The 23,687-nt window shown below is 45.2% G+C and overlaps 3 protein-coding genes across 14 annotated transcripts in view; 1 reads left to right on the forward strand and 2 right to left on the reverse strand.

Annotated features, from left to right (window-relative positions):
- STARD9 (StAR related lipid transfer domain containing 9) overlaps positions 1-23,687 on the reverse strand; it is a 321,608-nt gene that overhangs the window by 94,688 nt on the left and 203,233 nt on the right. The window lies entirely within an intron of this gene.
- Positions 54-3,376, reverse strand: LOC127052726 (uncharacterized). Its single transcript, XM_050956648.1, has 2 exons — positions 2,810-3,376; positions 54-968 (listed from the first exon to the last, which is right to left on the reverse strand). The coding sequence occupies exons 1-2, from the start codon at positions 3,264-3,266 to the stop codon at positions 310-312; spliced, it is 1,116 nt and encodes a 371-aa protein (XP_050812605.1). The 5' UTR covers positions 3,267-3,376; the 3' UTR covers positions 54-309.
- Positions 3,783-23,687, forward strand: part of CDAN1 (codanin 1) — a 98,107-nt gene continuing 78,202 nt past the window's right edge. For 5 of the 12 annotated variants that reach the window (XR_007774878.1, XR_007774881.1, XR_007774880.1 and 2 more), the window contains exons 1-9: positions 10,129-10,948; positions 13,288-13,512; positions 14,283-14,476; positions 15,010-15,129; positions 17,293-17,371; positions 17,868-17,988; positions 19,040-19,149; positions 19,853-19,942; positions 22,191-22,266. Coding sequence is in view for 7 of the 12 variants with exons in the window: in XM_050956640.1 (XP_050812597.1) it covers positions 10,134-10,948; positions 13,288-13,512; positions 14,283-14,476; positions 15,010-15,129; positions 17,293-17,371; positions 17,868-17,988; positions 19,040-19,149; positions 19,853-19,942; positions 22,191-22,266 (1,830 nt within the window). In the remaining 5 variants the exon portion in view is untranslated. Of the gene's footprint in view, positions 3,907-10,128; positions 10,949-11,391; positions 11,483-13,287; positions 13,513-14,282; positions 14,477-15,009; positions 15,130-17,292; positions 17,372-17,867; positions 17,989-19,039; positions 19,150-19,852; positions 19,943-22,190; positions 22,267-23,687 lie in introns of those variants that run through there. The other 7 variants (XR_007774882.1, XM_050956642.1, XM_050956644.1 and 4 more) reach the window with 5 other exon arrangements.

The following is a 23,687-nucleotide window of genomic DNA, read 5'->3' on the forward strand; positions in this document are numbered from 1 at the left end:
GCCTTTTATGTTCAAAAAGTCACATTAACCCAAAGAGGATACAGACAAGAGTCTTAGTCAAAATAAATTTGATTTTTTTTTTGAAAGAAGACGGTGAAGAAAACAGAAGAGAGACATTAACCAACTGCAACAGTTAGTGTTAACAAATGGGAGATTGGTAGTTAGTGTCAAATGCCACCTAATGTGAAACTTTCCCCACTGGGGAAAAAAAAGCAGGAGGCAAGTCCTATTTGCTCCATTATAGTCACAGGGTGGAGCAGCGCATACAACAGCACCTCTAACATCAGTCACTTTACACATATTCAAGTTTTAAACATCTGCAAAACAGAAATAGTAGCAGCCATTTGGATGTTCTTTCTTAATGGTTCTCAGGGGGGGTCTAGGAAATTCTGAAGGGCCTGGTTCTTGAGACATAGAGCTGGAACTGCAGCTGCTGCTTCTGCTGCTGCTTCCAGCCACCTGTGCTCTGCCTCTGTCCTCAGCTGGGGAGATCTGGGGAGACCCAGGACTCAGGTACCCTGCTGTGGTCTGAGTAGAGGTGGTGGCGTAGGTGGTTGGGCCAGTGTTGTTTTTCACATAAACATTTTTGATAGCCACCAGAGTGTGTGCCATAATACTGAGGCTGTTGCTGAGATCTTGCATGCCTTGCTGCAGCAGCCGAAGGTTGTGGTTGACACTGTCAAAGCCAGACTGGATCACCTGCATCTGGTTCTGCTGGATCTGCATTAGGTCCTCTTCAGTAATTTCATTTTGGTCTGTCTGAGACCGGCCTTTTGTTTTGGCTTTTACTTTCCCAGACAAGCCACCCCCAGCTGTTCCCAGAAATGGCAGTTGCTCTTGGCTAGGTGGAACCACAGCCATGTCCTCAGAACTTTCTTCTGGCTCTACTACCTTCACTACTATTTCCTCTTTTAAGTTCATGTTCTCAAGACAGGGTTGGTGGGATGGACCAGGATCATCTGTAAACCCTAAAAGGGCATGGAGGAGGGGAAAAAAAAACAAAACCAGAAACAGGAGTCATCAGACTTCATTATCTTTGTGGTCAATCAAACCTCTACCTGCCCAGTGAGCACTATAGGCATTTATGTGGTAGATAGTACTACTGCTGTCAAGACCCTATAATGATGACCTGTACTGAATTATCCCCGAAACCTGTAGCATAGATATCATCTCCTTTGGTAGGGAAAAAAATTGAAACATGCTCACTGTAAATGACATAGCTCTAGGCGTTGCAAATCTCAGATTGAAATCACTTACTCCCCAAGCATTTGCTACAGAAGAGATTAAGTTCATTCAAAGCTCCTATTTTCCTCTCCCCCAGTTCAGCACAGTATCTGCAAGGCAGAAATAAAGCGACATCCTATCTGAATTACTCTTCCTTGCCTGAAGTAAGTTTCACTGCACTAAAGCTCATACCTTGCAGACCCATGCACAACAGGGTGTAATTTACCAGTTGGCTGCAGCTTACAAAGGCTGGAATTTGTATGGTGGAATGCAAGTGAGTGGAAGGAATGATCCAAATTTGTACATATGCAGCTGGGTCTAATGCACCACATCCAAAATATGTCCGTTCATTTTTCACAACCTATCTGCAAAACCTGCCAACAGTTCAGCATCTATGTGACTTGGGTGAGAGGAGAAAACCACTATAAGCAGAAATTATTTTGAAAAAATTGGTTTGTTGTACAGTAGAGCATCCCTAATTTGCACACAACTGGGACCTCTAGCGAATCAGTAAGTAAGTGAAGACTTTTTTTTTAATTGTTGAAGATAGGATCTGCTTCTCCAATCATGTTGTGTTCTTTTCTTCTGACAACTATAATTACTTGTGACTTGATACTTTACACAGTCTACCCATAAAGCCAGATAGCGTTCTATGAGATTTTTTCCCCCTCTTGGAGGCACAGAATGAGAAGGTGAACTGATACTGCTTAAGACTCTGATCCTTACATTGCTTACCTTGACTATTAAGAGTAGTCCCACTGAAATCAATGGGACACCTTACAGGAATAAAGTTAAGCAGGTAAATAAGTATTTGCAAGTTGAGAGACTAACAGTGCACTTTGCAACTAGATGTGCTGAGCACCAGAGAAACAGATTTAACACAAATAAAAAAAAAAAACCTATACCGTAAATTAATTCTTCACACAAACAAGATATACATCTTGGCCCCTAAAACACTGGAAGAGGGGGGCCACACTGGAACAGAGACTGGCATAAGCAAACACATGAAGCTTCAAGCCCAAGGCTGCCTGGGGTAAGTCCCTCTTACATCTGTGTGATCTGCGGTGTCTCCTGAGTAAAGGGGAGTTGTGGGGGCGGGTGGTCTCAGTGTTGCTCTGGATCTGTCTCTTAGGCTGCACCTTAGGGACAGGCTGCAGACCAACATGTACCAGCGCTTAAAGTGAGGGAAGGAATCACACGGGGTCACCGACAGGGCAAAAAAATAAATAAATCATTAAGAATGAACCAGGTCACTGGCGGGCGGGCTGGAAGGAAGCCGCGTTTTACCAAAGCTGCTGCTCCCAGCTAATGACAGGCGCCCCCTCTCCGCGTCCAACGGGGGGAAATAAGCACCCCGCCCCCCCAAATGAGGAGCCCTCCCGGCGCTACAGAGAGGCTGAGCTGGCCTCTCTGCGGGAGGGACGATCCGCTCTTCTGCTCAAGACAAGTGACCTGGAGGGGCTAATCCCCCGGCTCCATGGCAACGCCGACTCCTGCGCGCCGGAGGCCCAGACCGGCGGTGGGAGGCGGGACCCGGCGGGGGTGCATGGGGCCCCGCTCCCCCCTCACCAGCCCCGGAGCTCACCGATGTCCACCACGGAGGCTCCGGGCAGGTCCAGCGTGTCGATGCCGCCCACGATGGGCACGGCCTCGGCGGGGCCCAGCGCGGAGCCGTAGGCCCGGTGGTGGTCGGACTGCGGGGCGGGCTGGGGCATCTCCTCCGTGCACAGCAGCAGGCCGAGCCCCCCGGGGTGGCCGGCGGGGCCGCAGCCCTGCGAGAGGCGGCAGAGCTTGCTGCGGTCGCGCCGCTTCAGGTCCCTCCAGCGCTTCTTGAGATCCTCCACGTCGCGGGGGCAGGCGGCCACCGGGTTCACCTTGTGCCGGATCAGCTCCCAGACCCGCCGCTTCTGGCCCGGGGAGGCGCGGCCCGGCCCCGCCGCGAACAGCAGCTGCTCGTGCTTCAGCACCTGCTCGATCAGCACCTCGGTCTCCGCCTCGTTGAAATTGGCCTTGCGCCGCTTGGGCGAGTCCTCGGCCATCATCCTCCCCGGCGGGCGGGGCCCGCGGGCCGCCGCGATCGCTGCGGGGCCGCCGCTAGGCCACAGCCCGAGCCCTGCTCAGGAGACCAACGCCGCGCACGAGCGCGGGGGACGCGCAAGCCCCCGGCGCAGGCGCCCCGCGCCCCGCTTGTTGACATGGGGAGAGGGCGGGAGTCGGTGTCCGGGCGGCCCCGCCCCGCGCAGGGAGCCGGCGCGCGCAGCTCCCCAATGGGAATCCCCGCTGCGACCCGCGTCCGCCCGACCTAGACCCGCCCACCACCGGCACAGAGCGTCCTGGACCCGCCCCTTTCTGGCGTCACAACCACACCCCACGGCGCAAATCTGATCCCAATCTCTCCCCCGGAGTAGGCTGTTGGCGGCACCGCCCCCTCCCCCGCCCGCGTGGTACAGCATTCTAGCCCCGCCCACAGCTCGTGTCCCTGGCGCTCGGGGGTAGGCAGGTTCTACCCCACCCGCTGCCGCTCTTCTCCGCGCGCCGCGACGTGTGTTGTGCGCCTGCTCGGCGGGCGGGCGGCCAGGGCCGGGGATGGCGGCTGTTTTGGAGCTGATACTGCGGGAGGAGGTGGCGCCCAGCGCCGTGGTGCGGTGGCTCGAGCATGGCCCCAGCCACCGCCCAGCCGAGGTAACGCGCAGCCCGGCAGCATTGTGTGACGCCGCTCAGCCCGGCAGCGCGGGGCCGGGGCCTGCTGCAGCCCGGACTCCGCGGCCCGGCCGGGCCGGGCCAGGAGTCCTTGTGGCGGGGGCGCCTGGAGGCTGGCGTCTTGGGCTGCAGCCTGGCTGCCCCGGGGTGGTCTTTGGGCCACACGCCCAGCCCGCCGGGGCGCCGTTCGCCTGAGCACGGAGGGCTGCTCCCGGGGGCTGCCGGGCTCCTTGCGCACTCGGGCCCGGCGTGAGTCCAGGCGTTCCGGGCGCAGCGTCCCTGGAGGGGAGGGAACCTCGTGTCCTGCTCAGCACTGATCTGAGGGAGCCCGGACAGCCGAGGGGCTAAGGCGGGGACCGGGGCTCTCCACGGCGCAGGGCAACGCATGAAGTTGCACCCTGTGTGCTGCGCCCTGGCGGTGGCCAGTGCTTCCAACAGGCAGGAGGAAAATAATGCGGGAGGAGCAGCGGCGCTGGTGAAGAAGCGCTTGGAGCGTGTCCCTCCTCAGCAGCCCAGCCCCAGTAATGCCTGTATAAATAAAGTGCCAGATGGGTGTGATCCCCTGCGCCCTCCTCCCCCCCCCCGCTTTCAGCACTGTCCGCAGTTTCCATGAGCTGTGTTAAGAGCAGGGTAGCTAAAGTTACACCTCACGTTAATTAGGTACAGCTTGTCATTTCTGGCAGTTTGCCAGGCCTGGTGTGACCCACAAAATTGCTTGGTTATTGTTTTGGTCTGTAGCCGCTGAGGAAGGCTTGGGCGAGTGAGAGCTGAGGAAGGAGTCCAGATAAACTCAGCCTGAGCTACAGAGCCAAGTGTGTTACAGAACCCTCACACCATTCTCTTGTCTTCCTGAAATATGGCCGTCCCTGTAGTTTGTGAGCGCCATCTGCTGGTTTTGCAGCAAGCTGTTATCAAACGCTATTTTAAAGGCACATTCTGTTATAACCTTCTCATCAACCTGATAAGCTAAGTGAGATCTAGCCTGGTTATTACTTGAATAGGAGACTTCCAAAGAAATTCAGAATTTCAGAATGCTGCAGGAGGAGAGTGGCAATTTAATAGATGGCACTGATTCCCTCCGAGTTAGTACTGACTAATTGCTCCAGTGGAGTGCTTGTGGGTACTGTGCTGCTGTCTGTGCTGTCTCTTGCATGAGATGTAAAATGCTTTATTAAAACACCTTGGCATTTCTCATAAGTCAGAGGTGGTAAACACTATCTTTACCAAAGGCCACCTCAGATAACTGCACTATGTCTCCTAGCTTCCTTTCTAAACCTGTTGTATAGCATTGCTGCTGAGCAGGTGCCACTTTCTAATGCAACAGTTACTGTGAATCAAGGAGCTGAATTGATAGTAATTGTTAAATACTTTTATGTTTGTGATGTATTTAGAATCTTTTTGGGAAGAAAAGTACTGTATAAATGTAGTTTAATTACGTGATTGTAAATAAAAGCCACCATGGGAGAAAAATCTACATCCTGTGGAAAAGAAGTCAAACCAAAAGACGATCACTGCAGTTTTGAAATAAAAATTAAAGCAAAGGGAAAGAGAGAAAATTGAGAGATATTGTGAAGTCATTGTTGGTGCAGCTTTGCCAGCTAGAAGAATATTGCTTAAAAGGGAGACTAGAGGTCTAGTGAGAGGGCACTGGACTGGGAATCAGGAGACCTGGATTATATCCCTGGTTCTCCCACTGCCTTTCTGTGTCTCCTTGTATGTGTAGAGTGCCTAGCAGTGAGTCTTGGTTGGGGCCTCTCAGTTCTGTTGTAATACAAATAATAAATGTTGGTTGTGCGTGATTGTGTTTTTGGGATTGTATTTGAAAACAGGCTTTGCACTTTATAGCATTTTCTGCTTAAGGACGTCAGTGTGCTTTACAAATATTAACTAACCCTCACAGCTGTCTGACTCATTAAGACACTACCCCTGTAAGGTAGACAAGTAATATTCCCATTTTCTTAGATGTTAAGGCCAGAAGAGAGTATTCAATCATTTCGTCTGACCTCCTGTGTAACACAGACCTTAAAATTTCACCCAGTTGCTCTTGCATTGTGAGTCCATTTTACAGCTGGGAAACCTGATGGTCTGACAGGGTAACTGTCTTGGTAAAGGGCGCAGTCCTAGGATACATCGGGTGTGGTATTTCTTGTAGAGATAGGGAAGTGTTAGTATCCTTATACAAGGCACTGGTGACACCTCATCTGGAATACTGTGTGCAATTCTAGACTCCCGTATTCAAGAAAGATGAATTCAGACTAGAACAGATACAGAGAAGAGGTTCTAGGATGATCAGAGGAAGGGAAAATCTACCTTACGAGAAAAGACTTGAGGAGCTTGGCTTGTTTAGTCTAACCAAATAAGAATGGCCATAGTGGGTCAGACTAGTGGTCCATCTAGCCCAGTATCCTGTCTGCCAACCGTGGCCAATGCCAGATGCCCCAGAGGGAGTGAAACTAACAGATAATGATCAAGTGATCTCTCGCCTGCCATCCATCCCTACCCTCTGACAAACAGAGGCTAGGGACATCATTCCTTACCCATCCTGGCTAATAGCCATTAGTAGACTTAACCTCCATTAATTTATCCAGTTCTCTTTTAAATATTGTTATAGTCCTAGCCTTCACAACCTCCTCAGGGAAGGAGTTCCACAAATTGATGTGCACTGTGTGAAGAACTTCCTTTTATTTGTTTTAAACCTGCTGCCCATTAATTTCATTTGGTGGCCTCTAGTTCTTATATTATGGGAATAAGTAAATAACTTTTCCTTATCTACTTTCTCACATCACTCATGATTTTATACATCTCTATCATATTCCCGCTTAGTCTCCTCTTTTCCAAGCTGAAAAGTTCTAGCCTCTTTAATCTCTCCTCATATGGGATCTGTTCCAACCCCCTAATCATTTTAGTTGCCCTTCTTTGAACCTTTTCTAGTGCCAGTATATCTTTTTTGAGATGAGGAGACCACATTTGGGAGAGGGATAGCTCAGTGGTTTGAGCATTGGCCTGCTAAACCCAGCATTGTGCGTTCAATCCTTGACGGGACCACTTAGGGATCTGGGGCAAAATCAGTACTTGGTCCTGCTAGTGAAGGCAGGGGGCTGAACACAATGACCCTTCAGGGTCCCTTCCAGTTCTAGGGGATAGGTATATCTCCATTATAAAATATTTTAAAAAAAATCTGTATACAGTATTCAAGATGTGGGCATATCATCAATTTATATAAGGGCAATAATATATTCTCCATTTTATTCTCTATCCCCTTTTTAATGATTCCTAACATCCTGTTTGCTTTTTTGACCGCCTTTGCACACTGCGTGGACATCTTCAGAAAACTATCCACAACAACTCTTTTTCCTGATTTGTTGTAGCTAAATTAGCCCCCATCATATTGTATGTATAGTTGGCGTTATTTTTTCCAATGTGCATTACTTTACATTTATCCACATTAAATTTCATTTGCCATTTTGTTGCCCAATCACTTAGTTTTGTGAGATTTTTTGAAGTTCTTCACAGCCTGCTTTGGTCCTAACTATCTTGAGCAGTTTAGTATCATCTGCAAATGTTGCCACCTCACTTTTTACCCCTTTCTCCAGATCATTTATGAATAAGTTGAATAGGATTGGTCCTAGGACAGACCCTTGGGGAACACCACTAGTTACCCCTCTCCAGTCTGAGAATTTACCATTTATTCCTACCCTTTGTTCCCTGTCTTTTAACCAGTTCTCAGCTCATGAAAGGACCTTCCCTTTTATCCCAAGACAACTTAATTTATGTAAGAGCCTTTGGTGAGGGACCTTGTCAAAGGCTTTCTGGAAATCTAAGTACCCTATGTCCACTGGATCCCCGTTGTCTACATTTGTTGACCCCTTCAAAGAACTCTAATAGATTATTAAGACATGATTTGCCTTTACAGAAACCATGTTGACTTTTGTCCAATGAAGGCTGAGAGGAGGTATGATTGCTCTCTGTACATACATCAGAGGGATAAATACCAGGGAGGGTGAGGAGTTAAGTGCCAGTGTTGACCCAAGAACAAATGGGTATAAACTGGCCATCCACAAGTTTAGGCTTGAAATTAGATGAAGCACAGGCATGGACTTTGTGATTTCCCTGGGGAGTGCTCAACACTCTCTGCTCCCCCCCCCCCCCAACCCCATCGCCACTCCACCCCTTTCCCCACCCCAGGCTGCCTCTTCCCGCCCTGTTCCACCCCTCCTCTGCTCCTCCTCCACCACCCCACTCCTGCTCCTCCACCCCCCAGTGCCTCCTGTATGGTGCTGAACAGCTGGTCACTGGTGGGTCAGAGGCACTGTGGAGAAGGGGGACGAGCTGATCAGCACGGCTGCCAGTGGATGCTGAGCACCTGCTATTTTTTTCTGTGGATGCTCCAGCCCCAGAGCATGCGCAGAGTCAGCACCTATGAAATGAAATGAAGGAGGAGTGAAGTTCTGAAGCAGCCTTCCAAGGGAGGAGGGGGGTGCAAAAACCTAACTGGCTTCAAGACTGAGCATAAATTTATGGTGGAGGGGATGGGATGATTAGACTGCCTACAATGGCATGTGGCCCATCTGCGACTGCTAGTAACAAATATCCCCATTGTCCAGCGATGGGACACTAGATGGAGAGGACTCTTGGTTGCTGCATAGAATTCTTTTGCAGGTGTCTGGCTGGCAGGTCTTGCCAATACGCTCAGGGTTCAACTGATCGCCATATTTGGAGTTGGGAAAGAATTTTTCCCTAGCTCAGATTGACAGAGACCCTGATAGGTTTTTGCCTGCCTCTGCAGCTTGAGGCATGGGCACTTGCTGGTTTGAACTAGAGCAAATGGTGGATTCTCTGTAACTTGAAGTCTCTAAATGATTACTTGAGAACATCAGTAACTAAGCCAGAGGTTATGGATCTATTACGGGAGTGGGTGGTGAGGTTCTGTCTCTTATAGTGTGCGGGAGATCAGAGTACATGATCACGATGGATGCTTCTGGCCTTAATGTCTGAGTCTAAGGGCATTTAGCAAGTCTGCATCAGAGCTGATAAAATCCAGGTCTGTTTTGTGCTCTAATTAGTAGAGACATTTTTGGAAAACAATGAACAGTGGAAAAGCAGAGAGAGACTGCAGATTTTTCTTACTTGAGCAGGGAAACTGAAATTCATTTGCATTCTCAGCCAAGTCTCCCAGCATGTGCTTCTTGAAGGGGCACATATATGAAGCAAAGGAAGATAGTGGTTCCGCTACCTCCTCTCTCAAGAAAAAGCTCCATAAAAATAAAGTACTTGCTGTCTTCTGAAATTCCTGCTTTCCATTTCACCAGGGTCTCACTTAGGGAAATAAAGCTTTTCCTCTTTGGATAGGGCCTAAGAGAGGAGAGCACAAGTATGACAATGTGGTTGCCAGGTCTCAGTACAAAAAAGTATTAGTATCCAAGAGAGTTCTTCTGGCACTGTGTCTAACTTTGCCTAGTTCTCTTGTGAGGAAAATAGAAATGTGATGCACTGAAAGAGCAGAGTGACTTTTTTTACACTGCTTACAAAGTTTTACAGTATTATAATAATTTTTAAAAGCCAATGGTAGAATTCTCAGATAATTTACAGATGTTACCCTTTTAAGGATTATGTTCCCATGAAGATTTAAAATATATTAATGTTGCATTTTTATTTCGCTTTCTTGAATATTAGTTTTGTGCATCATAGAAGTTGTAGCATACTATATTTGGAGCTCTGTGATCTCTCAAGTGAATAATATGACTTTATTAAAAGGTAGTAAGAGCTTTTCTCTTTTGTTGTGTTCTGCATGTGAGGATGTCAAAGCATTATACAAACAATCATTTATTTTTGGAGCACCCTCTGAGGAAGGAGAGGGTATTAGTAGGAAACTGGAGCACAGAGAAGCTACAGGTTTAATAAATTGTCCTCTAATTTTGTTTGCCTCAACTTTTTGGCACCCTACTTGAAACATTTTAAAGGGGTCTGATTTTGAGGTTCTAATCACCCACAGCTCTCAATGACTAGGTGCAGTGGTGAGTGCTAAGCATGTCTGTCAGACAGGCCCCAATTGTTTCCAGCTGGGCAGCCAAAATTAGTGGCTGCTTTTGAAAATTTGGCCCTGAGGAATAATAGTCAGACTTGGGAATTCTGTAGAACCAAGAACTCCTGAATCTCTGTTCCGTGCTATAACTACTAGAGACACTCCCTCAACTTAAGTGTTAGAATCCATGATGAGGATGAATTTATGCCCAGTATTTGAGAGAAAGAAACAGATTGGAGTAAGTCCACGGGTATCTTTATTAATGTTTTGTTCTCTTTCCTTGCAGGAGAACCATGTCCATGACAAGCTGGTACCTCATAGTTTGCTTCAGAAAGACTTTGTGCCTTTCCTGTTGAATTTTTTAAGGGAACAGACTAGTCAGATCTTGACCAATGGGCCCTCTACCCCTGCTAAAACCCCAAATTCTAAGGTCCTCAGGAGCGCAGCTAGCCATGGGAGCCAAAAGACAGGGTCAGAAATGAGGGCAGGCAACTCAGCAGGATCATGCAGCAGCCGAATGCAACTCTTTTCCCAGAGGACCCCAGCTAGCTCCTGTACCCCAGATGCTAGTTTTCCCTCCTCTGCTGCATCATGTGGCTCTTCTGCCTTTACTGGGTCAAGCTTATCTCGCCCCGGCAGTGATTTCCTCAACACCAGCCCAAGCTTTGGTTGCAGCCCTGTGCTCAACCACAGCGAGAAACGTTCATCTCAGAAGGCCAATTTGGGCAGCTTCCTTATGCCCACACCAGATGTCCAGCCAGTGAGGCGAGGCAGAAGAAAAGGCAACAATTCTGCCAGTGCCACTGGCCGGCAAGTGGCTCGGGACATAGGGCGAAGCCTCACTGAAGAGGAGGATGGGAAGGGTGACAGCGCATCGTTGAGTGGCGGGAGGAGGAAACGGAGTGAGGTGGGTCCTACCTCAGCCAGTTCCCCACCTGATCAGCTGAACCTCAACAACTTGGAGGAGTTCCCACCAATGAGTGTTGCTTCTGGCTTGACAAAGTAAGAGCAAGTCTTCCTTGTTGCACTCTTATTTTTCTGATCGTGCTGGCAGCATTGAGTACTGCAGGTTATTTATTGGGAGCAGCTGACATTGTTATCTCACAGGTAATAATGTATAGGTGGTCTTATACCGTCTCAGTTATAAAGATTTTGTAATAGATTGCAGATTGGGGGCTGTTGCTATGCTGTGCAGCCTATGTTTCTCAACTTACCATGCTTCCCCCTCCCCAGTATCCTTCTGAAGCTCCTCTAGGGGCTCATCTTCATTAGGAAATCTTACCATTAAACACAGTTGTGAAGAGTTGAGACAGTGGTAATGTGATGCTGAGCACACCTTTGTCCTTGTTTGCCATGACCAGTGAATCACAGTCAGTCAGCATTAACTTGACTCTTTACAGTTGTATTTAAACATGATAGGGCTTATCCTCAGTATGAAATCCTAGGTGGCTCCTCTACTTTGCTGCAGCTGTCTGGAACAGCTGCCAGGATGGCAAACAGGCATTCTGAGACCGCTGGTGGCAACAGCATTGGCAGGTGAGGCATCGTATGTCTCTGGCTCTGTGGTGGCGGTTAGAGGAAAGTGGGTCCCCTGTGGTAATGGGCTGGGTGGATGGATGGCATGTGGGTTCTGTTTGGCTCTTGAAGTGCATGAATTCCCCCTGATTGCTAATGATCTCTTCTAGCTGGGCTATCTAGGGGTGCAGCTCTTCCTGGTGGTACAAGCTGTTGGTTCTTTCTCTCTCTTTGTTTTTTAATAAAAGCTAAGATTCACTGCTAGGTCTCAATAAAGGAAAAATCAGGCCCTTTAAGGTCTCTCATGTTTACCACCTAAAATCACTTTTAAAAATTTAGGTCATGTCTATCTGTGAAAATCTGAAGGATGTGTGATTCTGAAAGACTTCTTCAGATTAAGGCAGGGGCTTCTCCAGCTAGACTTAGCTGAATGTAATGTAGGTCTGGCCCACTAATCTTAGCCACCTTTACTCTCCTTCCCTTTAGTAGACCTCAAAGTACATAGGTTCAGAATTCCGAACAGTTGCTATAGTAGCTGATGCACAGCTCTCCATGCCACAGTATAGACTGCCAGAGTTCTTTTCCTGTGAGTCAGTGGTCTCTTTCTCCGTGAGGGGTGGGATAGGGAATATCTGCTCTCTTTCAAGGAGGTATAGTTACAGTTGAATCAGTACTTAGCAATTCCTGTTAGACCCGGTCCATCTACACCTCTTCCCCCCCACCCACACACTCACACAAAAGTAACCACCTTGCAAGGAAAGTCAAGCTTCTGCTGCCTGGTCTGTGCAGTTCTAACGTCAGTTAATTGAAGTGATTTTAGAGCTGGTTAGAACTCTTGGTTCTCCTGAGAAATAGGGTCCCATATGGAGGGTGGGGATTTAAAGATGGGAAATCCTTATGATGCTCTGTTAGATGGCTTTGGCCTGCAGGATATGGTGCATTTCCATCACAAGCAGTAAGTTTCAAGCTCTGCAGAGTGTGACTGATGTGAAAAGTGTGAGGAGACTGGTCAAATATAAGTCTGGAAGTAACAGTATAAGTAGTCTTTTGAGGTCCCTAGCAGCTAACATTGTAGCAGGCAGCAGATTCATTGGGAAAAGAGATGTCAGTTTTAGAACACTGATTTTTATCATAATTTCTACATTTCATTTAAAATGACATATTACTGTTCTATGGAGCCTTTTTCCCAAGAATCTCATAGCACTTTACAAATCTTATGCCTCGCATCACCCTCGTGAGGTGAGTAAGCAATATTATATGAATAGGTAAACTGAGGTGCAGAGAAATTAGGATTTGTCCAGGTTACAAAGCAGGGTGGTGGCAGAGGCAAAAATAGAAATCTCGGAGTCCTGATTCCAGTGACCCTCTTTGGCCGCTATGTCATGCTTTCATGAACATTTTGGGACTATGTGATGAACTGATGAGCAGCCAGAACTTGGTATATCCTAGGTTAGCAGTCTTACAATGTAGGACAAGTGGGTAGATAAGTTGAGCAGTATTCATTTTTCATCCGTTTTCCCCCATAGTGATCATAGTTACTTTTAAGTCACAGCAGTGGTGTAGCAGGAAATAAGTTGTATTTCATCAGGTTCATTGAAGTTTATATTTGTAGGATATACCCACTCTTTGTCTCCTGACCGGGGTAAAATCTGCCACCCTGCCAGATGCGATTACAGTTGCACTGTATTTTGATTCTCTCCTTCCTTATCAATTTTACACTGGCATCAAAATGCTCTGAAAGAGTTTGATGGATTTGACTGCTATTTTCTCTCTTGATGATCTGTTTATGCTTCATTTAAGAGGAAGCCTCTCTTAAATTGTTGCAGCAAAAGCAAGCCATCAAGACGAATCAACCCAACTCCAGTGAGTTCTGAGCGCTCTCACTCAAAACCTAAGATGTGTTTTACTTCCACGCCAGTCAGCCAGTCTCCAGCTGCTCGGTTTCCATCTGGGACCAGTCTTGAGACCTTTGCTGCCATCCAGGAAGGGAATGTTACCTCCATAACAGGGAGCAGCCTTCAAGAGGAGAGGGAGATGCTGAAGAAAGAACGGTACAGTATGAACAGGGGTGGGAACATATCTGCAGGGATTCATACCTCTCCCTTTATTAGGACATTGCCAATAAGAAGTTGTAAATTAACAGAAAATATTCAGACCAGATACTAGTTGTTTAATCAAAAATTGACCTAAAACCAGATGAGATGAAAATGAACCTGGTATCAGACTAACAAGTTTTCAGATTCAGCCTTCACTCTTCACTTAAAGGTGTGCTTCTACTCTGCAAAGTGACTCTGGCATCATACTGGTCCTGAATTTATTGTATTTCAGTTGCTCTGTATTGCATTAATGCAAAGTTCTGTGGGTCAGACTGCACCCTCGAACATACCTATGTAACACCATTGTCTTCAGATGAGGCTCTGTTTTACCTATGCAAACCTACTGAAAGCTAGTAGGGTGTGCAGAGGTGTAATGCAGTGCCTATCAGCCCATTTTAGGAAAGGGAAAGCTATAGGACAGAGAGGTTGAGTGACTTGCCTAGGATCACACTCTGAGCCACAGCAGATTTAGAATTTGAACTCAGTTCTCTTGAATTCCAGTTTTCTGTGCCTTAACCACAATCTTTTGTCATTAGGCGGAAATTGGGTATTGGGTTATTTAACCCATCTCCTGTATGGAAGCTGCATTAGATTCTGTAAATGTTGTGATCAGTTCTTGTAGGAATCCCAGCAAACCATACAGTGAAGAAGAAGAAATCTTCCTGTGTTGAATGTGGTGTGTGTCATCTTCAGTTCCTCTGTAAGTCATTGACTTTGAATTTCAGATGCAAGTTGCTGCACCAAACATCATCTCCTGCAGGCCTGTCTCTGGATCCCAGTACACCTACCAAGCCTAATTACAGTTGGAATGGAAACCTCACTACTGATAGTCAGGTAGTGACCTGTGCAGATCTCAGTAAAGTTTCCTGCAAGAAACAGCTGGAACAGCTGGCTCAGCTCTATTCAACTTGTATAGCAGGTAAAGAACTGGGAGTAGTGAGATGACCATGGTGTGGAATATCTTCTTTAAATACATACTATTTCCAGAGTGCACAGATGACCTAATACGAGTGAGTGCTACCTGGAAAAATAAACAGAAACCTCCGTCCTGCTCAAAAGAGTATATCCATCCCTTACTGGACAGAAGCCTAGAAAACGAGATGGGCCCTACACAATTCCCTGAACCCCTCAGGGGACTCAAACTGCATTGGCCCAACTGGAAAAGTAAATACCAGAGGCCAGGACTCTTCCATGACCATGCTTATGAGGTTGAAGTGGTTTATAAGCTGTTTTAAACTGTTACCCATGGTTTAACTTTTGGGGGAAAGGAGGTAAAATGCTTTCTATAATGCACCTACCCAAATGTGCATGGCTGTGTATCAGCATTGTTGAGTCCTGTATGGATCAGCTGAGACTGTAAGCTTGAGATTTGATTATCCTTATTGTTATCTTGATTTATTAACATAGATGAATGCTGAGCATCTAACCATTTTATCTCACTTCCTCTTTCAGAAAATCTGGTTCCAAATATTTTCCTGGAGCTCTTCTTTGTCCTGCAGCTGCTAACATCCAAGGGAACAACTTCTTCGGAAGATGGTGAGAATGACCTGGAATTCAATCAAGAATGTAAAGGTCAGCAATGCTCTTGAATGGAGATTAGATTGTTCCCAGGCCTGGTAATGGGATACAGAGCGTATCACCTCTCATTCAAGGGGTTCAAATCCAGCTTCAGGGATTTAGTGACCAAAAGTCATTACACTGAAGACTTCTGAGGCCTGCATTAAGTTGCATTAGAATATCTCAGTGAGTGGTATGGAATATGGCATTCAGTGGTATGGAATATGAACAAATAAAGAACCCTAAAAGCTTAGTTACTACAAAAAGACCAGTGTCTATCCTTGATCTTGTATAACCCTCCTGTTGATATGAGGGGATGTTCCACTATGGAGTTAAGGTGGTATGTAGCCCACAGCTTATAGACCAGGTCACCAAATTAGTTTGACATTTGGAATGAATGGTTGTTTTATAATCTAGTAGGCTATTGAAAACCAGGTTATGGTAGCTCACTGCTATTGTCTATGAACTCCATATTTACCTGCTAAAACAAATTTTCAGAGAGAAGAGTGATTCACCAGATTTCCTCCTCCCATCATTTCCTTCAAACGCAGAAATACTGTTGAACTCATTGTAAGTTTAAGGTCTAATTCTGCCTGGGGACACGTGTGCAGTTCCCATCAGTGGGAATTGTACACATTTTTTTTGGCAGATTTGGACCTTACGCTAAGTTAGTCAGCATCTTGATTTTTGGGTAAGGTATGCAAAGACTGATTTCTAGCTGAGAATGGCTCCTGTTGTCTGTTAGGAAAAGGCTCCATTTTTGGCTGCTCTTATTGTTCTGTCACCTAGAGATCTGGAGGACCCCAGTTGGTCTTGACTTTGGTAGCACAGTGCACCCCAGCCACTGTCTGGAGGAGTCTAATAATTGGTTGTATTTGCTCGATGTTTTGGCCCACAGTTGGCAATCTGTGGACATAGTGCTGCCAATGTGTTCATCCTGTTCCAAATCAGTTTGAATTGATTGTTTCGTTAAGGAGGGGATGGGTAGAATCCCATTGAAGCTGTCTCAGGAGTCCGAAGCTGTCTCAGGAGTCCACATCTGTCTTGTAAGGGCTCACTCCTGTAAGCCCTGTGCATGTCTAACTCCCATTGACATCAGTGGAAATTCCATTACTTGTAGGACTGACCCTTAAGAGATAAGCAGCCTCTTGTCCAAGGCTGAGAGTTAAGGCGTTAACATGACCTGATCTAGTTGATTACCCACTACTAACTAGAAAAGGTGGATAATTTTGTCCAACAAGAATGCTGGTAGTTATACCTATTAAAATAAGAACAGCTAAATTGGGTCAGAACATGGTCCATGTAGCCCAGTATCCTGTCTTCCAGCCGTAGCCAATGCCAGGTTCTTCAGCTGATCCATCCCCTGTTGCCAATTCCCATCTTCTGGCAAACAGAGGCTAGGGACACTTCAGAGTATGGTTTTGCATCCCTGTCCATCTTGGCTAATAGCCATTGATGGACCTATCCTCCATGAACATATCTAGTTCTTTTTTGAATCTTGCTATAGTCTTGACCTTCAGAACATCCTCTGGCAAAGAGTTCCACAGGTTGACTATGCGTTGTATGAAGAAATACTTCCTTTTGTTTGTTTTAAACCTGCTGCCTATTAATTTCATTTGGTGACCTCTAATTCTTGTGTTATGTAAAAGAGTAAATAACACTTCCTTATTTACTTTCTCCATACCAGTCATGATTTTATAGACTTCTATCATATCCTCCCCTTAGTTGTCTCTTTTCAAAGCTGAATAGTCGCAGTTTTATTAATCTCTTCTCATATGGAAGCCGTTTCATACCCCTAATAATTTTTGTTGCCTTTTTCTGTACCTTTTCCAATTCCAATTATCTTTTTTGAGATGAGGTGACCAGATCTGCACAGAATAATGGCAATCAAATATCAGGCTTCAGAGCAGACTCCAGATAATTGCCTCAGAGATCAGGAAGAATCCTCCCCTCTCATGCAACATTGCACAATTGGCCAACTATGTTAGAATGGGGTGTTTTGCCTTCATGTTACATGTCAGGTAATGGGCACTGATGGAAGGAGGCTGCTGGTCTTGATGGACCAATGATGTGACTGGGTTTGGTAATTCCTACATCCCTCTCAATTAATTGCATTAGATTTTTCTATTTGGCTTCTGAATTTTCCACCAATTGTTGTTAAATGCGGTTTGTTTTCAGATGCAGTAGAGCGGCAGCATTTTCAAAATGTACACAACTGTGTTTATTTCGCTGTGCAGGTTTTGGATTGTCAGTTTGAGTAAGTTGAACCTTTCTCTTTCTTTGGATGTAGGTGGGTTGTGTGAGAGTGCGAGAGAGCATGCATCTGGATTTCACTGAGGTCATTTTAGGGGCATGGTGTTGAGTAGTTTGTGCAAAGTCATGCACTAAGTTAATGACTCAATTGAATTAGAAAACTAGGACCTTTCTTTGTGGTGGCCTCTACATCATTTTGATTCAGTATAAGTGTCCCACAGGGAAATGGTGGGTTATTAGGTAACACATCCAAAATGCAGTGGGAATTTGGTAGGACTGGTGTTTTGCTTCAGATGCCACCAGAACAGGAAAAACTCAATGGACTTTTTCCTTCATGTCACCTCCGTGCGACTATGGCATTTGCAGTGTGTCCTGTTGATGCCAGTAGGATCCAGATTCCAGGTGGCTAGTGGTTAAATCTTCATGTTTTTTGTAAAATAAATGTACACTTTATTTAGATTTGCTCTCTGTGTTGTGTTCTGTGTCTGTTCTCTTTGCAGAATTATTTCTCATTTAGAAAGGGGGACATTGAAACTTTTGGCTGAGAATGAGCGAATTGCATCCTTTTCCCCTGGCTTGCATGCGAGGCTTATGAAAGCTTATGAAAGCAGCACAGCCAAGGTAAAATATGAATAGTCCTTAGAAAGTTGAATGTGTGAAATTCCAAGGGGTTGCCAGTAGTATGCTTGCCTATCTCTCCCTTGCCACAGTGAGTTTGATGGTTCTGATATCAAATCCTGTTCATCCTGCTCTGGGGCTTCGTTTTTCAATTTATTGGGAGACTATGTTAAAATGACCCTATCCTTTCCAGATTGAGCCTGTGCATTGCTAGGGCCAATGACCTGTAGCTGGGGATTCCTTTAACTTGTATTCCAATTAGGGTGAAATCCTGACTCCATGAAAGTCTGTGGCCAAACTCCCAGTGAATTCAGTGAGGCCAGGATTTCACTCTTACCCTTTTCCTTGTGGTGAGTGTCGAGGTAGGAAGGCTGGCCTAATGGATATGGCATTGGGTTGTGACTCAGGAGGGTTGGGTTCATTTCACAGCTCAGCTACAAACGTCCTGTGTTGTTTTGGGCAAAACACTTAATGTACTCTGTGCCTCAGACCCCAGTCTGTTCTAAAAAAATTAGAATATGGAGTTGTACTTCCCTGCCTGAAAGCAGTGTTGTGGGGATAAAATCAACTGATAATTGTAAAATGCTCATGTGATGAGGGCCGTATAGATAGAGGTAGCAGCTGTTTTACAGATTGAAGGGATTCTCTCTCTTTCAGAAGAGGGGAGGAGAGATGATGACATAGGAATCGCCAGCTGTTACTCTCACCTTCTCAGAATCCCTGTGTTGAGCTGACACTCATTAAATGATTGCACAGGGCTCTTTCTCCAGGGCATGCGCCTGCTAGTTCTGTTCTCCTGGTCTCAGGAGAGTTCCTCAAAAGTGATAGGAGATGCCCCCTTACCATCCTACTGAGTGACTGTGTCTATGCCTTTTCTGCACTAGTGCTGACCAGCAGTTACTCATTAGTGGTTAGGAAATGGTTAGTGTCTGAACAGCTTGACTCTGGTAATATCGAAGTTCACGTTCATTTCTTTTTACCCTTCCAACTGTTAGGCTGTATGTCAAATCAGAGAATTACATTATACTAATGGACTCTGTTATATGTTCAATAGGTGTCCCTCCTGCTGCCTTCATCTGTCCAGTCCGTTTCTTTCCAGCCAGAAACGGACAATCGTTCTAACTTTCCAAGTGACAGGGCTTTTCATATATTTAAGAAGCAAAGGTAAATGTCCTCCAGTTTTAGTGTGTGGGGGGTATGTTCTATCCATGATTGTGAACAACTGGATTACATAATATCCAGCTATACTGCATATATACAGCATAGGGAGGATAGACTTAGGGATGTTTTGCTCTGAAAACACAGGCCTTTACTATTTACAGGGAGTAAGGACTTAATCTCTTTAAACAATGGAAGCCTAAATTCTGCAGAAGTTGTTGACGTGAAAGTGCAGCACAACGCAGTGCTGGTTCAGCTCAGCCTTTGGAGCTACTCCTTTTGTCTCTTTTCTATTTTGTGGTGGGAGAGTAGGGGAGCGTCTCCTCTCAACTTGTTCTTTTTTTCTTGTAGACATAATTTCATGTGGTTCCTATTCATTTTGCTTCATTGAGGGATCCACCACACAGGTTCATCTGCTTATCTGACCCTTACCCTGTCTAATAATGGGATGAGTGTTTTGGTCGTTATGCCTGAGCTCAGGCAGAGCACCTGTAAGTGGTGGGCTGCAGATTGAAACTAATAATCTCAGTAGTGATGGTCACTGCTGCAAAATGGTAGGATACGTGAGGCTTTGGAGATGTGACTTTTATTCAGTTTGGAGTGTATTCAGTTAGGGGATATCTTGTGAACTGTTGGCTGGGCATCAGTTGCTATTGGTTCAGATGCTGAAGGCCGAGGACTTGACATGTTTGCATCTTTTGTTCAATAGGGACATCTTTTATGAATTGCTGCGTGAGTGGGAGGATAACCATGAAAAACCAGGCTGGGACTTTGAAAGAGTTCTGGGCAACAGGATCAGGTAGGAGACTGGTGCTGCAGCTCTGGTTTGCTAATAGGAAATCCAGTAAAAACTTATTTTTGTCCCTGAAGCCAGTAGATGCACAGAAGGCACAGAGCTAATTATAAAGATGATGTTGCTTTACAGTCTCATGTTTTGGAGCAGAATAGACTCATAGACTTTAAGTTCAGAAGGGACCATTGTGATCAACTAGTCTTACTGACCTCGTGCATGTGGCAGGTAACAGAACTTCACCCACCCACTTCTGAAATAGACCCCTAACCTCTAGCTGAGTTACTGAAGTCCTCAAATCATGGCTTAAAGACTTCAAGTTACAGAGAATTCACCATTTACACTAATGTACACCTTCATGGGGCAAGGGGTCACTTGCTGCAGAGGAAGGCAACACACACCCCCACCCCCGTCCCAGGGCCTGTGCCAATCTGACCCAGGGGGAAATGCCTTCCCAGCCCCAAATATAGCGATCAGTTAGACCCTGAGCATGTAGGCAAGACCCACCAACCAGACACCAGGGAAAGAATTCTCTGTAATAACTCAGTCCTCCCCATCTAGTTTGCCATCCCCAGCCATTGGGGATTAAATCTTTGCCTAATTTTGAGCCTAAACTTGTTGATGGCCAGTTTATATTCATTGTTCTTGTGTCTGCATTGGCACTTAACTTAAATAAGTCCTCTCCCTCCCTGGTATTTATCCCTCTGACGGATTTATAGAAAACAATCATATCTCCCCTCAGCCTTCTTTTTGTTAGGCTAAACAAGCCAAGCTCTTCGAGTCTCCTCTCAAAAGGTAGGTTTTCCCTTTCTGTGATCATCGTAGTAGCCCTTCTTTGCACCTCTTCCAGTTTGAATTCATCTTTCTTAAACATGGGAGAAAGGAACTGCACACAGTACTCCAATGAGGTCTCACAAGAGCCTTGTATAATGGTACTGACAGTTCCCTGCCTCTACTGGAAATACCTCTCCTGATTCATCCTAGGACTGCATTCACCTTTTTCACGCCACATCACACTGTCATAGGCATCCAGTGACCAAATAATACACCCAGGTCTTTCTCCTCCTCTGTCGCTTCTAACTGATGTCCCCATCTTACAGCAAAAATTATTGTTGTTTTTAGTCCCTAAATGCATTACTTTGCAGTATTAAATTTCATTCCATTTCTATTACTCCATTTTACAAGGTCATCCAGCTCTTCTGGTATGATATTCTGATCCTCCTCTGTATTGGCAATACCTCCCAACTTTGTATCATCTGCAAATTTTGTTAGTGCACACTCATTTTTTGTGCCAACATCAGTAATAAAACTGTTAAATAAGATTGGTCCCAAGACTGATCCCTGAGGAACTCCACTAGTAACATCCCTCCAGCCTCATGGTTCACTATTCAATATGACACTTTGTAGTCTTCCCTTTAACCAGTTCCATATCCACGTTTCAGTTCCCATATTAAGCCCCATTGTCTCTGATTTAACTAATAATTTCCCATCTGGAACTGTATCAGATGTTATACTGAAATCCAAGTAGATTAGATCTACTGTATTTCCTTTCTCTGAAAAATCAGTTATCTTCTCGAAGGAGATCAGGTTGGTCTGGCATCATCCACCTTTTGTAAAACCATATTGTGTTTTGTCCCGATTACTGTGCACCACTATGTCCTTAACTATTTTCTCTTTCAAAATTTGTTCCAAGACCTTTCATACATTTGAGGGCAAACTAAGAGACCTGTAGTTTCCTGGATTACTTTTTTTCTGTTTCTTAAAAATAGGAACTATATTAGTAATTCTCCAGTCTTAGGATATGACCCTTGAGTTTACAAATTCATTAAACATCCTTGCTATTGAGTTTGCAATTTCATGTGCCACCACTTTTAATATTCTTGGCTAGAGGTTATCTGGGACCCTCGATTTAGTCCCATTAAGTTGTTTGAGTTTGACTTCCACCTCGGATGTGGTAATTTCTACCTCCATATCTTGTTGCCATTAGTCACCCTGCCACTATCTCTAAACTCTTCATTAACCTCATTAAAAACTGAGGCAATATTTGTTAGGTGTTGGGCCATGCCTAGATAATCTTTAATCTCCACCCCATCTTCAGTGTTTAGCTGTCCCACTTCTTCTTTCCTTGTTTTCTTATTTATATGACGTTGGAAGGCATTGGCTTTTAAAGAAATCACATTGTGCTTCTGCTATAGCTGTATGTAGACTCTGTTTTGACTGGCTCTTTATGGTTTTAGCCGTTTGTTTTGTTTCCCAGGGCTATGATGAATCACCTCACAGCAGCCTATAATCACAGCCACTTTGCCAGGCTCTTTCAGAAACAGCTTATCCAGGTAAATAATTTATTGTATTTTCCATAAACAGAACAATTTTGCTAAGCTATAGCAAAATCTAACCTAGTATTTATACATTTGTACACATATTTTTTGCTGTAATTGAACCCTTTCCAGAGTGAATAGAATTATTTGAGGGGGCTGGGAAAATGGATATCTCCCAGGGATAATTTTATCAGTTCAAATCCGGCACAGATCAGTAGAAAGCTACGCTTATCTAATAACTTTAGAGTGGGCTGTGTAAAATAAGTTTGTTCCCAGTACATTTCCTAGTGGACATGTATCCACACCACAATGGACAGACATACCAGGGAATTAATTGATGATGGAGATTGGATTACTTAATCTTTTCTACTTTAGAGATGATTTTTCTGTCAGGTTTGTGGCACACTAATAGGGCTGTGTAAGGAGCTGTGACTACAGAGGGCTTTGGTCTCGACAGCTGTTCACCTGGCATGTTTTACCAGCAATAAAAATTCACACATTTGGAAATTTTAAAAAAACGGTTAGACGTTGATGTGTATCTGATTCAGACTTGCCTGGTTATGTTTGTTGTGTTTCTCAGTGGAATTAACTGTTGCTGCTGGATCCTGGTCTGGATATGATGGCCCCTGATTTTGGTTTGTTTATGCCCAGAAGAAGACTCGATGCTGTCTGACGCATTATTGTTGTTCTATCTAATTTTTTTGCCTGCTGTTGTTCCAAGTAATGTGTGAGATCACTGTGAGAGAGAATTTTCTGCTCGTTTGCTTTGTGTGTAGTCCTTTCCATTGCTGATCCTGTATAGTTGATCAGTTTCCCTTGTTTGTAGGGGGTCTCCTTTCACACAGCACTGTAGAGAGAGATTTAAAAAAAAAAATAATCTAAACCGCAAAAAATTGTCAGAGAGGCTTGGTGAGGTGTAGTACTTGAAACTATTTTCAGTGCATACTTTGAGATCAATGTCCCTTTAGGTTGGGATTTTCAAAGGAGACTAAGGGAATTAGGTACCCAGTTTGCAAGTTGGGCACCCAACTTTCTTAGTCACCGCTGAAAATCCCACCTTTTCAGTATATTTCTAATCTGAAAAGAGACTGTACAAATGGCATCTTATTCTGAAGATGTGCTCCCTGTGTGTCTCCACAGTTGTCATCTGCTGACTTTAGTGAGCAAAATAGGTTTAACTGCTCTCTACTTCTGTTAGCCTTGCAGAACCATCGTAGCTAAGAGACTGGGATCATCAAAAAAGGTGTTAACTAAGTTCCAATTGCAAGGCCAGATTTCTCCCTCAGTTACATCTTTGCATTCCTGTTGAAGACCATAGGGTTTCATAGGTGTAACTGAAGACTTAAGTTGAAAATGTTTTGTCTGCAATGAGGTATGAGTGTAACTGACCAGAACTTGGCCTGCTGGACTTGTGAGATTTGTGATACTTGAGCAGG

The sequence above is a fragment of the Gopherus flavomarginatus genome, chromosome 5 (genome assembly GCF_025201925.1).
Source record: "Gopherus flavomarginatus isolate rGopFla2 chromosome 5, rGopFla2.mat.asm, whole genome shotgun sequence".
Classification (NCBI taxonomy): domain Eukaryota; kingdom Metazoa; phylum Chordata; order Testudines; family Testudinidae; genus Gopherus; species Gopherus flavomarginatus.